The following is a 14682-nucleotide window of genomic DNA, read 5'->3' as shown; positions in this document are numbered from 1 at the left end:
AGTTATGTGGTATTCTCTCTCAATATGTGGCAGGAGAGTAGACACTAGGAGATTAGGTCTATGTATTCACCTATTTCCCATAGGAGTGATTTGTCTTCTCTTTTCATTTTTATACATCCAGAGCAAATATCTTCTGTTCTTGAGAAGTAGGTTTTCCCTGATGTTGTTGTACTTGTTACATTCTGTCAGGAAAAGAAACTCATCCTCCACTACCCGATTACTACAGTTAGTGCAGAGTCTGTTTTTCTCGAGGTAGCCATGTTTGTCTGTGTACCCTTTTGACAATGACAATGCGTTGTTCCCTACCACCCTTTCTGTGCACCCCCACCCCGCCCCGAGACTCAACACATATTTCAGCTATTGCCAAGCTCACAGCCTTCACATGATGATCTGTTTATGGCCTCATATCTAGACAGCTGATGCATACACTACTTTTGCTTGTACATGCACTAGTAGATGCTTGTAGATTGTAGTTTGTATACAAGCACACACACCCCTCCTCAACACCATCACACACTTGAAAAACCTAGGTTTCAATCTCTACCCCAACACATGCTTCAGGCATGAAGAAATTAGCCGTAATCATGTTCATGACATTTTGTTTAAAATGAATTAAACCAAAGACATTTTAAAGAAAGTAAAAACTTTATCTGGTTTTATCAGGGCAGCACATCAGAACCGTGGATCATCTGGTGTGTCTTGAGATGACCTATTCGGCCAAAGGCTTTTCCACACTGAGAACACTGATACGGCTTTTCCCCAGTATGGGTCCTCTGGTGAGTCTTGAGAGGACCTATTTGGCTAAAGGCCTTTCCACACTGAGAACACTGATACGGCTTTTCCCCAGTATGGATCCTCTGGTGTGCCTTGAGATGACCTATTTGGCTAAAGGCCTTCCCACACTGAGAACACTGATACGGCTTTTCACCAGTATGGGTCCGCTGGTGTGTCTTGAGATGATCATTTGTACTAAATGCCTTCCCACACTGAGAACACTCATACAGCTTTTCCCCAGTATGGATCCTCTGGTGTACCTTGAGAGCAGACATCTGTCTAAAGACCTTCCCACACTGAGAACACTCATACAGCTTTTCCCCAGTATGGATCCTCTGGTGTACCTTGAGAGCAGACATCTGTCTAAAGACCTTCCCACACTCTGAACAGTGATGTGGCTTTTCTCCAGAGTGTGTGATCTGATGGGAGGTGAGATATGATTTCCTCCTGAAACTCATCCCACAAGTAGTGCACTGATATGGCTTTTCACCAGTATGGATCCTCTGGTGTCTCTTGAGGCTAGAAGTGTCCTTAAAGGAGTTTCCACACTGAGAACACTCATATGGCTTTTCACCAGTATGGATCCTCTGGTGTCTCTTGAGGCTAGAAGTGTCCTTAAAGGAGTTTCCACACTGAGAACACTGATATGGCTTTTTTCCAGTATAATGGGGACTTCTGTCTTTGTTTCTTTTTTCTTCAGAGTTCCATTTCTGGTTAGATTGGATCCTTTGAATGTCTCCTGTAATATTTTAAAAAGAAAAAAATGAAACAATATATTCTCTCTTCTCCTCTTTCTGGTTTTCAATTTCTACAATACTGGCACATATATTTGATATGCATTTTGATATATTGGTTATTTGTTAGAAATGAACATCACTTTGAAGTGACTTAGGCTCTTGGTAGACACTTTTATCCTAAGTGTAAATATAAACAGAGATACACACACATGAATAACAGAGCTTCAGAACAAATGATTGCAGCCACTTTTCCTCTTTTGAATGCAGCAGACTACAGGTAGTATCCCATAAGTAAGGTATTCACAGTTCTGTGTTCTTTAAATAGGTCTCATATTGTGAAGCACAAGTTAGCCATTCTCTAAAATACAAGTATTGTATATATATATACATAACACATAACAATAAACAAGCAACTTACTTGTAGGTGAAGTGTCAAAGTCATAATTTTCTCTTAAATCAAATTCTTCTTCAACTTTGATTTCCATTGTTGAATACTTTTCTTCTTTCAAAGTCATGATGGGTGACGTGTTCATTTCAGTCTTGCATTCACAATCCATTCCAGGCTTTTCTTCCACTGTCTTACATGTAGACAGATACTCTTGTAGGAAATCATCAAATTCTTCTTCTTGTATCTCCTGCTTCACTGAAGTGGGCAGTTGTGTTGGTTCAGTAAATCCAGACATTTCAGACTTCAGTTCTGTTTTGGAAAAAAAAACTTGGTCAAACTATCCTTGGTATACTTACACATACAGTATACTTCCAGAGCATCACAGTGCCAGCCTTTAAAGGTGAGTTTATTTATCTGACTTCACGCTCTGGGGTTAATATAATGCTTCTTCTGCCTGACCTATTATCTCTCTGGATTCAAACCTAGCCAATCAGGTGCAGGAGCTTTTGAAATGCAAACTAGCATGACAAAGGGTTATGGGCAGGAATTACAATGTCTATGAGAACCGTTTACACGTCTGATGGTCTTCAGATGGGCATGGCCATAGCTCAGCCTGCAGAAACTCCACAAAGGAGTGTAGTAGGGGGCTGGGGGTGTGAAGTGAAATGTGATATGGAAGGAGAATAAAGATGGGAGTGGGCTGGTAAACTGAAGGAAGCTTCCATTCTGTCAAAGCTTGTTTATACTGTATGCATTGGTGAGTATTTATTTAGCATGTGTGTTTTGTGTGTGTGTGTGTGTGTGTTTTGTGTGTGTGTGTGTGTCTATCATATTGATATAAGGATAGAGAGGAAGTTTAATATCAGATACATACATACCAGTGTGAAGCTCCACTTAAAAAATAATTTAAATAAATAGAATTCATGGGACCTAAAAAACTATTTTTTTGCGGCTACACAGGACATTAATATTTGCACCAGAATCCCAGACATTTACCCCAGTTAATTCTGAATATTTTACTTTTCATCTGTTTTTGCCTTACTGTGGATGGCAGTGGTGCATCCAGCTCAACTACAATTCGAGGGTTTGACCTCATATGATAATGTATCTTACCTAAAAAATACCACAAGAGCATATGCAACTCAAAATTAATAATAATAGCTTCATTCTTGGCAGTACTCAACAAAAAAAAAAACATTGACGAAATGCAAAAGTTTTACAAAGCAACTCAGCAGTGCTATGTCTGATCTGGTCATTGGCCATCAGGGTCTTAGCAGTGCCTGCCTCCAGTGCTCCCCTGCAGTGCATTTTCAGCCACGGCGGAATAATACTTCATCCTCATTGCACACTTATGTCTCACACACTTTTGTCGAATTAGATTTTTTGTAGATGTAACGCTTCATCCTGAGTTTGTGGTATGTTTGTTCTGAAATCCTTACTGTTAATTTGAAAATATGCTGTTTAATCAGCATTTGAGACTCTGATTTTGAGATTTGCATTTGAGATTTGTCAGGCAATGGTTTCACAAGTAGATCCATCAACTTCTCTGACTAGAAGGAAGAAAGTCTCAGTTTAAGTATCCTTGGTCTGACAGTAAAAGGTGTTAATCTCCAGGCCCACCTAACATGGGTCACACTAAATAACAGGGACTTTAGAGACACATGGTCCCAAAAACATTCAGTTCTTCTCTTAGAGCTCAGCCTCACACATACAGCTCAGGAACAGAGTCACACATGTAACAACCAGATATACTTCAAGAGGTCCTTTGCTTAAAGCAGCAATAAGGAGTTCTGTTCCAAAACGACCTAAAAGGGAGGCAAAAACCTTGCAAACACCACCAACAGCCCAGTTGACACTGATAGAAGTTGACACTTTCTCCAAAGTGAATCCTGTGTGATGAACCTTTAGCTGTTACTGTAAGATTTCTAAAATCATGAGCATTTGTCTATTTGTGTTATTTCATGTTGGATAAGATCTTAGGGTGCAGGGAATCTCATGTCACTTGCACTGCACTGATTGGGCCATTTCTCCTGTATGTGTCTTTCAATACTTCTTCACATGTGGTCCTCCTAACGAGCCTGCCGGCATGCGTGATGAAACCACTACAGATGATCCAGAACGCGACGGCACATCTGGTGTTCAACCAACCAAAGAGGGCACACGTCACCCCGCTTCTCATTGAGCTCCATTGGCTGCCTGTAGGTGCTCGCATTAAGTTCAAGTCACTTATGCTTGCTTACAGAGTGATTGATGGTTCTGCTCCCACCTACTTAAATGCCCTTTAAGAAGCTCTTGAAGACCCAACTCTTCAGAGAGCACCTCCCTTCCTAAACTTGCACTTCGACTAGTACTTAACTTGCACTTACAGCAGTTACATTCCTGCACTTCTTTTTTCTATTTCTTATGTAAAATAGTATTTATTGTTACACTAGGTCTCGTTTGCTTGTAGCTTGACTGTTCTCTCCCTTGTTTGGACAAAAGCGTCTGCCAAATGACTAAATGCAAATGTAATGATTAAAAGCTGTTCCACACTTAAAACCCTCGTAGGCCTTTTCACCTGTGTGTATGCTCTGATTAACCTAAAACTCTTCATCAATTCAATTCTGATCTATCAGTCTTATTCATGTAAAGAAGGTTTTTTTTAGTGTGTATAATAGTGTTTCTAATAATAATAATAATGATAATGGACAAACAAATGAAGTTAAAAAAAGTTTCAAAGGAAAAATATTTTAAAATAAACTGACAAACCTTTCAGTAAAAAATGTATGTAATGTACCAAATGAAACAAGAAAAACAACAATAAATGTTAATGTTTTATTCATTATTTACAGTTATGTGGTATTATCTCTCAATATGTGGCAGGAGAGTAGACACTAGGAGATTAGGTCTATGTATTCACCTATTTGCCCTAGGAGTGATTTTTCTTCTCTGTTCATTTTTATAAACCCAGAGCAAATATCTTCTGTTCTTGAGAAGTAGGTTTTCCCTGATGTTGTTGTACTTGTTACATTCTGTCAGGAAAAGAAACTCATCCTCCACTACCCGTTTACTACAGTGAGTGCAGAGTCTGTTTCCTCGAGGTAGCCATGTTTGTCTGTGTACCCTTTTGACAATGACAATGCTTTGTTCCCTACCACCCTTTGAGTCTTGAGAGGACCTATTTGGCTAAAGACCTTTACACACTGAGAACACTGATACGGCTTTTCCCCAGTATGGATCCTCTGGTGTGTCTTGAGATGACCTATTGTACTAAAGGCCTTTTCACACTGAGAACACTGATACGGCTTTTCCCCAGTATGGATCCTCTGGTGTGTCTTGAGATTAGACATGTGACTAAAGACCTTCCCACACTGAGAACACTGATACGGCTTTTCTCCAGTATGGATCCTCTGGTGTCTCTTGAGAGGACCTATTTGGCTAAAGGCCTTCCCACACTGAGAACACTGATACGGCTTTTCCCCAGTATGGATCCTCTGGTGTTTTTGGAGAGAAGACATGTGGCTAAAGACCTTCCCACACTCTGAACAGTGATGTGGCTTTTCTCCCGAGTGTGTGATCTGATGGGTGGTGAGACATGATTTCCTCTTGAAACTCATCCCACAAGTAGTGCACATATATGGCTTTTCCGCAGTTTGGATCCTCTGGTGTGCCTTGAGAGCAGACATGTGACTAAAGACCTTTCCACACTGAGAACACTGATACGGCTTTTCCCCAGTATGGATCCTCTGGTGTGTCTTTAGAGAAGACATGTGACTAAAGGCCTTTCCACACTGAGAACACTGATACGGCTTTTCCCCTGTATGGATCCTCTGGTGTGTCTTGAGAGCAGACATGTGGCTAAAGACCTTCCCACACTCTGAACAGTGATGTGGCTTTTCTCCAGAGTGTGTGATCTGATGGGTGGTGAGACATGATTTCCTCCTGAAACTCTTCCCACAAGTAGTGCACTGATATGGCTTTTCACCAGTATGGATCCTCTGGTGTCTCTTGAGGCTAGAAGTGTCCTTAAAGGAGTTTCCACACTGAGAACACTCATGTGGCTTTTCACCAGTATGGATCCTCTGGTGTCTCTTGAGGCTAGAAGTGTCCTTAAAGGAGTTTCCACACTGAGAACACTCATGTGGCTTTTTTCCAGTATCATGGGGACTTCTGTCTTTGTTTCTTTTTTCCTCAGAGTTCCAACTCTTGTTAGATTGGATCCTTTGAATGTCTCCTGTAATATTTTAAGAAGAAAAAAATGAAACAATATATTCTCTCTTCTCCTCTTTATGGTATGGAATTTCTACAATACTGGCATATATTTTTGATATATTGGTTATTTGTTAGAAATGAACATCACTTGGAAGTGACTTAGGATAAAAGTGTCTATCTAGAGCCTAAATGTAAATATAAACAGAGATACACACACATGAATTACAGAACTTCAGAAAAAATGATTACAGACACTTTCTGTCCTTTGAATGCAGGAAACAGATATTACATATATTATCCCATAAGTAAGGTATTCACAGCCTGAATAGGTCTGAATAGGCTTAATAGTGTGAAGCACAAGTTAGCCATTCTCTAAAATTCAACTATTGTAAATATACATAACACATTACATTAAATAAGCAACTTACTTGTAGGTGAAGAGTCAAAGTCATCATATTCTCTTGAATCAAATTCTTCTTCAACTTTGATTTCCATTGGTGAATACCTTTCTTCTTTCAAGGTACTGGTAGGTGACATATACATTTCAGTCTTGCATTCATATTCCACTCCAGTCTTTTCTTCCACTGTCTGAGTTGTTGACAGATACTCTTGTAGGAAATCATCAAATTCTTCTTCTTTTATCTCCTGCTTCACTGAAGGTGGCAGTTGTGTCGGTTTAGTAAATCCAGACATTTCAGACGTTCTGTTTTCGGTTAAACTATCTATTTGCGATATAGTGAAAATCTTCACAGAACTACAGTATAGTTGTACTGCTGATGAACTACACCTAGAGTATGCTTCCAGAGCATCCCAGTGCCAGCCTTGAAAAGGTGAGTTAAGTAAAAAAAAGCAGAAACTCCACAAAGGAGTGTAGTAGGGGGCTGGGGGTGTGAAGTGAAATGTGATGGGGAAGGAGAGTGAAGATGGGGGTGGGCTGGTAAACTGAAGGAAGCTTCCATTCTGTCTAAGCTTGTTTACACTGTATGCATAAGTGAGTATTCATGTGGCATGTCTGTTTTGTGTGTGTGTGTCTATCATATTGATATAAGGATAGAGAGGAAGTTTAATATCAGACCTTACATACCAGTGTGAAGCTCCACTTCAAAAATAATGGAAATAAATAGAATTCATGGGACCTAAAACATTTTTTTGTGAGTACACAGGACATTATCATTTGCACCAGAATCCCAGACATTTACCCGAGTTAATTCTGAATACTTTACTTTTCATCTGTTTTTGCCTTACTGTGGATGGCAGTGGTGCATCCAACTCAACTACAATTTAAGGGGTTTGACCTCATATGATAATGTATCTTACTTTTAAAAATACCACAAGAGCATATGCAACTCACATTAATAATAATAGCTTCATTCTTGGCAGTACTCCAAAAAAAAAAAAACATTGACGAAATGCAAAAGTTTTACAAAGCAACTCATCCTCAACATGAGGCTATCAGCAGTGCTATGTCTAATGTGGTCATTGGCCATCAGGGTCTTAGCAGTGCCTGCCTCCAGTGCTCCCCTGCAGTGCATTTTCAGCCATGGTGGCATCATACATTTTTTTGATGTAATGCTTCATCCTGAGCTAGTAGTATGTTTGTACTGAATTCCTTACTGTTAATTCAACAATATGTTGTTTAATCAGCATTTGAGATTCTGATTTTGAGATATGCATTTGAGATTTGTCAGGCAATGGTTTCACAAGTAGATCCATCAACTTCTCTGATTAGACGGAAGAAAGTCTCAGTTTAAGTGTCCTTGGTCTGACAGTAAAAGGTGTTAATCTCCAGGCACACGTGACATGGGTCACACTAAATAACAGTGACTTTAGAGACACATGGTCCCAAAAACATTCAGTTCTTCTCCTCTTAGAGCTCAGCCTCACACATACAGCTCAGGAACAGAGTCACACTTGTAACAACCAGATATACTTCAAGAGGTTCTTTGCTTAAAGCAGCAATAAGGAGTTATGTTCCAAAACGACCTAAAAGGGAGGCAAAAACCTTGCAAACACCACCAACAGCCCAGTTGACACTGATAGAAGTTGACACTTTCTCCAAAGTGAATCCTGTGTGATGAACCTTTAGCTGTTACTGTAAGATTTCTAAAACCATGAGCATTTGCCCATTTGTTGTATTTCATGTTGGATAAGATCTTAGGGTGCAGGGAATCTCTTGTCACTTGCACTGCACTGATTGGGGCATTTCTCCTGTATGTATCTTTCAATACTTCTTCACATGTGGTCCACTCGCATTAAGTTCAAGTCACTTATGCTTGCTTACAGAGTGATTGATGGTTCTCTGTGATCCGGTAAGGACAGAGTTAGTTTGCAGAGGACCATACCAGACCAGTCCAGACTTTACATTTCCAAAAAGAGATGATGGGAGAAGCTGCCACCACAACCACTTCTACATGAAATTAGTAAATGGGGAGAAAATCAAGAGAAGCTGGCTTGTATATTCAAGAAAAAACAATACTCTGTATTGCTTCTGCTGCAAGCTCTTTTCACAGAAAAATTACCACTTCATTAGGAGTGGCCTAAAAGACTGGAAGAATTGTAGGGAGGTATTTGAGATATTTTGTAGTGGTACGTACAGTATCCATAAAAGCACTTTTGTTTGTAGAGGGTATAGTTAGGGTATAGAGGGTCATAATTTGCTTAAATGTCCTTACAGGTGCTTAAGAGTGTTTTGCACAGTTTATGGAGTTAACTTAATCCTAACTTTGAGTGTGTAATAAATCATTTAAAATAATAAAAAAGAAAATGTTCTGGAACTATTCTGGTGTTTGTTGTCCATGCAACATTTATTGTTGAACTGCAATGTAGAATAGTAGAATTATAAGTGGGTTAAAAAACTGCTATGCAAAGTAAAGTGATGTTAAGTATTGTGTGTGTGTGTGTATGTGTGGGGGGGGGACGCAAAACTCAATCTCGCCTAGGGCAACCAAAGGGCTAGAGCCGGCCCTGCTTACAGCAGTTGCATTCCTGCACTTCTTTTTTCTATCTCTTATGTAAATTAGCATTTATTGTTACACTAGGTCTCTATTGCTCGTTGTTTGACTGTTCTCTCCCTTGTTTGGACAGAAGAGTCTGCTAAATGACTAAATGTAAATGTAATGCATTTGATTAAAAGCCGTTCCACACTGAAAACCCTCGTAGGCCTTTTCACCTGTATGTATTCTCTGATTAACCTAAAACTCTTCATCAATTAAATTCTTCATGCAAAGTCGATTTTTTTTGGTGTGAATAATAGTGTTTCTAATAATAATAATAATAATAATGATAATGGACAAATAAATGAAGTAAAAAAATCGTGAAGTGAAATATATTATCAAATAAACTGACATACCATTCAGTAAAAAATGTATGTAATTAACCGATGAAAAGAGAGAAAACAACAATAAATGTTAATGTTTTATTCATTATTTACAGTTATGTGGTATTCTCTCTCAATATGTGGCAGGAGAGTAGACACTAGGAGATTAGGTCTATGTATTTACCTATTTCCCATAGGAGTGATTTGTCTTCTCTTTTCAATTTTATACATCCAGAGCAAATATGTTCTGTTCTTGAGAAGTAGGTTTCCCTGATGTTGTTGTTCTTATTACATTCTGTCAGGAAAGAAACTCATCCTCCACTACCCGATTACTACAGTGAGTGCAGAGTCTGTTTTCTCGAGGTAGCCATGTTTGTCTGTGTACCCTTTTGACAATGACAATGCTTTGTTCCCTACCACCCTTTCTGTGCACCCCCACCCCGCCCCGAGACTCAACACATATTTCAGCTGTTGCCAAGCTCACAGCCTTCACATGATGATCTGTTTATGGCCTCATATCTAGACAGCTGATGCATACACTACTTTTACTTGTACATGCACTAGTAGATGCTTGTAGATTGTAGTTTGTATAAAAGCACACACATATCTCCCCAACACCATCACACACTTGAAAAACTTAGGTTTCAATCTCCACCCCAACACATGCTTCAGACATGAAGAAATTAGCCTTAATCATGTACATCACATTTTGTTTACAATTCATTTAACTTTTAAAGAAAGTAAAAACTTTATCTGGTGTTATCAGGGCAGCACATCAGAACCATGGATCCTCTGGTGTCTCTTGAGAGGACCCATTTGGCTAAAGACCTTTCCACACTGAGAACACTGATACGGCTTTTCCCCAGTATGGATCCTCTGGTGTGTCTTGAGAGTATCTATTGTACTAAAGGCCTTTCCACACTGAGAACACTGATATGGCTTTTCCCCAGTATGGATCCTCTGGTGTACCTTGAGAGCAGACATGTGGCTAAAGACCTTCCCACACTCTGAACAGTGATGTGGCTTTTCTCCAGAGTGTGTGATCTGATGGGAGGTGAGATGGGAGTTTGTCTTGAAACTCTTCCCACAAGTAGTGCACAGATATGGCTTTTCCCCAGTATGGATCCTCTGGTGTGCCTTGAGATGACCTATTTGGCTAAAGGCCTTTCCACACTGAGAACACTTATACGGCTTTTCCCCAGTATGGATCCTCTGGTGTGTCTTGAAATTATTAATTCTACTAAAGGCCTTCCCACACTGAGAACACTGATGCGGCTTTTCCCCAGTATGGATCCTCTGGTGTACCTTGAGAGCAGACATGTGGCTAAAGACCTTCCCACACTCTGAACAGTGATGTGGCTTTTCTCCAGAGTGTATGATCTGATGGGAGGTGAGATGTGAGTTTGTCTTGAAACTTTTCCCACAAGTAGTGCACTGATATGGCTTTTCACCAGTATGGATCCTCTGGTGTCTCTTGAGGCTAGAAGTGTACTTAAAGGAGTTTCCACACTGAAAACACTCATGTGTTTTTTTTTCCAGTATGTGTCATCATCTGCTCGGTTAGGTGTGAGCCAATTGGGACTCTCTTTGTTTCTTTTTTCCTCAGAGTTCCAAATCTTGTTAGATTGGATCCTTTGAAAGTCTCCTGTAAGAAGAAAGAAATAAAACAATATATTCCCTCTTCTCCTCTTTCTGGTATGCAATTTCTACAATACTGGCACATATATTTGATATGTATTTTGATATATTGGTTATTTGTTAGAAATATACATCACTTGGAAGTGACTTGGGATAAAAGTGTCTACCAGAAGCTTGAATATAAATATAAACAGAGATACACACACATGAATAACAGAGCTTCAGAACAAATGATTACAGACACTTTCTCTCCTTTGAATGCAGCAGACTACAGGTAGTATCCCATAAGTAAGGTATTCACTGTTCTATGTTCTCTCAATAGGTCTCATATTGTGAAGCACAAGTTAGCCATTCTCTAAAAGTGCAAACCTTGCCATTCTCTAAAAGTGCAACCTTGCAAACACCACCAACAGCCCAGTTGACACCGATAAAAGCTTGCCAACACACTTACTGGTGTCTTTTGGCAGTATAGCTAGCAATATCATGCTGTGAAAGCTTTTCTTCCAATTTTGCAGAGTATTCTAGCCCGGTATACAGACCTACGTAGGGCATATCCTGGATGGCTAGTGGAGTGGGAAAGACACAGGTGTTAATCTGTCCTCCACATGACCATATGCTATTAAAATGAATTTGAGCATGGTACCAAAACTGATTGCCTATAAATCCATACCTCCAAAAGTCCTCCAAACCCGGTACACAAGTTGTGACCTATTATTAGGGAGCATCACTTCCACATCTCTCTCTCTCTCTCTCTCTCTCTCTCTCTCTATCTCACTCTCTGTGTGTGTGTGCCATATGTTTTCTGTTTCAATATATCTCCAAAGATGTGAACTTTGAGCAAACCTCTTCCCACACGCAGAGCATTCATGAAGGTTCTCCCCAGTGTGGATTCTCTGAAGTCAGTACAGAACACACAAAGACAGCTCTTCCCACATTCAGAACAGACAAAAGGCTTCTCTCCAGTATGAACTCAAAAACAGCTCTTCCCACATTCAGAACAGACAAAAGGCTTCTCTCCAGTATGAACACAAAGACAGCTCTTCCCACATTCAGAACAGACAAAAGGCTTCTCTCCAGTATGAACTCAAAGACAGCTCTTCCCACATTCAGAATAGACAAAAGGCTTCTCTCCAGTATGAACTCAAATACAGCTCTTCCCACATTCAGAACAGACAAAAGGCTTCTCTCCAGTATGAACTCAAAGACAGCTCTTCCCACATTCAGAACAGACAAAAGGCTTCTCTCCAGTATGAACTCGAGCGAGTGAGTGCACATATGATGACTCTTCAGTGTGCCTTTCTGAATGAATCCTTTCCTCAAAGACCGTTGGTAAGGTTGCCCTCACCTGTGGTTGATCTGATGGCTGGTTGCACCTCTGATGACTCTTCAGTGTGCCTTTCTGAATGAATCCTTTCCTCAAAGACCGTTGGTAAGGTTGCCCTCACCTGTGGTTGATCTGGTGGCTGGTTGCACCTCTGATGACTCTTCAATGTGCCTTTCTGAATGAATCCTTTCCTCAAAGACCGTTGGTAAGGTTGCCCTCACCTGTGGTTGATCTGATGGCTGGTTGCACCTCTGATGAATCTTCAGTGTGCCTTTCTGAATGAATCCTTTCCTCAAAGACCGTTGGTAAGGTTGCCCTCACCTGTGGTTGACCTGATGGCTGGTTGCACCTCTGATGACTCTTCAGTGTGCCGTTCTGAATGAATCCTTTCCTCAAAGAGCGTTGGTAAGGTTGCCCTCACCTGTGGTTGATCTGATGGCTGGTTGCACCTTTGGGTTTTGGGGAAGCTTTTCCCACATGTAGAGGACTACTACAGATTTTCTCCAAAGTGAATCCTGTGTGATGAACCTTTAGCTGTTACTGTAAGATTTCTAAAATCATGAGCATTTGCCTATTTGTGTTATTTCATGTTGGATAAGATCTTAGGGTGCAGGGAATCTCTTGTCACTTGCACTGCACTGATTGGGGCATTTCTCCTGTATGTATCTTTCAATACTTCTTCACATGTGGTCCTCCTAACGAGCCTGCCGGCATGCGTGATGAAACCACTACAGATGATCCAGCACGCGGCGGCACATCTGGTGTTCAACCAACCAAAGAGGGCACACGTCACCCCGCTTCTCATTGAGCTCCATTGGCTGCCTGTAGGTGCTCGCATTACGTTCAAGTCACTTATGCTTGCTTACAGAGTGATTGATGGTTCTGCTCCCACCTACTTAAATGCCCTTGTAAGGGCAAATGTTATACCCAGGATGCCGCGCTCGTCTCATGAGTGTCGTTTAGCACTGCTGTCTGTGCAAGTACGTCAATCCAGACTATTCTCATTTGTAGTTCCACGTTGGTAGAACAAACTCCCTAGCACTACCAGAGCAGGGGCGTCCCTCTCTACCTTTAAGAAGCTCTTGAAGACCCAACTCTTCAGAGAGCACCTCCCTTCCTAAACTTGCACTTCGACTAGTACTTAACTTGTACTTACAGCAGTTACATTCCTGCACTTTTTTCTATTTCTTATGTAAAATAGTATTTCTTGTTACACTAGGTCTCTATTGCTCGTTGCTTGACTGATCTCTCCCTTGTTTGGACAGAAGAGTCTGCTAAATGACTAAATGTAAATGTAATGATTAAAAGCCGTTCCACACTGAAAACCCTCATAGGCCTTTTCACCTGTCTGTATGCTCTGATTAACATAAAACTCTTCATCAATTCAATTCAAGTCTTCTTTATATAAAGTAGTTTTTTGGTGTGAAAAATAGTGTCTCGATAATAATTATAATTATACTACTAATGATAATGGACAAATAAATGAAGTAAAAAATCGTCAAGGGAAAAATATTATGAAAAAACTGACATAACTTTCAGTAAAAAATGAATGTAATGTACCAAATGAAAAAGAAAAAAAGACAACAATGAATGTTAATGTTTTTTAATTATTCACGGTTATGTGGTATTATCTCAATATGTGGCAAGAGAGAAGATACAAGGAGATTAGGTGTATGTATTCACCTATTTCCCCTAGGAGTGATTTTTCTTCTCTTTTTATTTTTATAAACCCAGAGCAAATATCGTCTGTTCTTGAGAAGTAGGTTTCCCTGATATTGTTGTACTTATTACATTCTGTCAGGAAAAGAAACTCATCCTCCACTACCCGATTACTACAGTGAGTGCAGAGTCTGTTTTCTCGAGGTAGCCATGTTTGTCTGTGTACCCTTTTGACAATGACAATGCTTTGTTCCCTACCATCCTTTCTGTGCACCCCCACCCCGCCCCGAGACTCAACACATATTTCAGCTGTTGCCAAGCTCACAGCCTTCACATGATGATCTGTTTATGGCCTCATATCTAGACAGCTGATGCATACACTACTTTTACTTGTACATGCACTAGTAGATGCTTGTAGATTGTAGTTTGTATACAAGCACACACACCCCTCCCCAACACCATCACACACTTGAAAAACTTAGGTTTCAATCTTTACCCCAACACATGCTTCAGGCATGAAGAAATTAGCCGTAATCATGTGCATGACATGTTGTTTAAAACTCATTTAACCAAAGACATTTAAAGAAATTAAAAACTGTATCAAGTATTATAAGGGCAGCACATCAGAACCGTGGATCCTCTGGTGTCTCTTGAG

General features: G+C 40.2%; 1 protein-coding gene across 1 annotated transcript; it reads right to left on the bottom strand.

Annotated features, from left to right (window-relative positions):
• Window positions 1-405: 405 nt before the first annotated feature.
• LOC116219062 (zinc finger protein 850-like) lies at window positions 406-10802 on the bottom strand. The gene is made up of 4 exons (XM_042703586.1): window positions 10223-10802; window positions 5037-5984; window positions 4449-4469; window positions 406-1424 (listed from the first exon to the last, which is right to left on the bottom strand). Exons 1-4 carry the CDS (start codon window positions 10724-10726, stop codon window positions 660-662), a joined length of 2238 nt encoding a protein of 745 aa, XP_042559520.1. The 5' UTR covers window positions 10727-10802; the 3' UTR covers window positions 406-659.
• Between the last annotated feature and the right edge of the window lie 3880 nt (window positions 10803-14682).

The sequence above is a fragment of the Clupea harengus genome, chromosome 24 (assembly GCF_900700415.2).
Source record: "Clupea harengus chromosome 24, Ch_v2.0.2, whole genome shotgun sequence".
NCBI lineage: Eukaryota > Metazoa > Chordata > Actinopteri > Clupeiformes > Clupeidae > Clupea > Clupea harengus.
Note: the sequence above shows the minus strand (reverse complement) of the source record. Positions and strands in the feature narration are given on the sequence as shown.

What these genes read in the sequence shown, in the direction of transcription:
- LOC116219062 (XM_042703586.1), bottom strand. Translation starts at nt 10,726, where the DNA reads ATGTCTGCTCTCAAGGTACACCAGAGGATCCATACTGGGGAAAAGCCG. An exon ending in GTCCTCTCAAGACTCAAAGG is followed by an intron (nt 4,470 to 5,036) that starts GTGGTAGGGAAC and finishes TAGGTTAATCAG; the next exon opens with AGCATACACACAGGTGAAAA. An exon ending in GCATACACACAGGTGAAAAG is followed by an intron (nt 1,425 to 4,448) that starts GCCTACGAGGGT and finishes ACTGGAAAAAAG; the next exon opens with CCATATCAGTGTTCTCAGTG.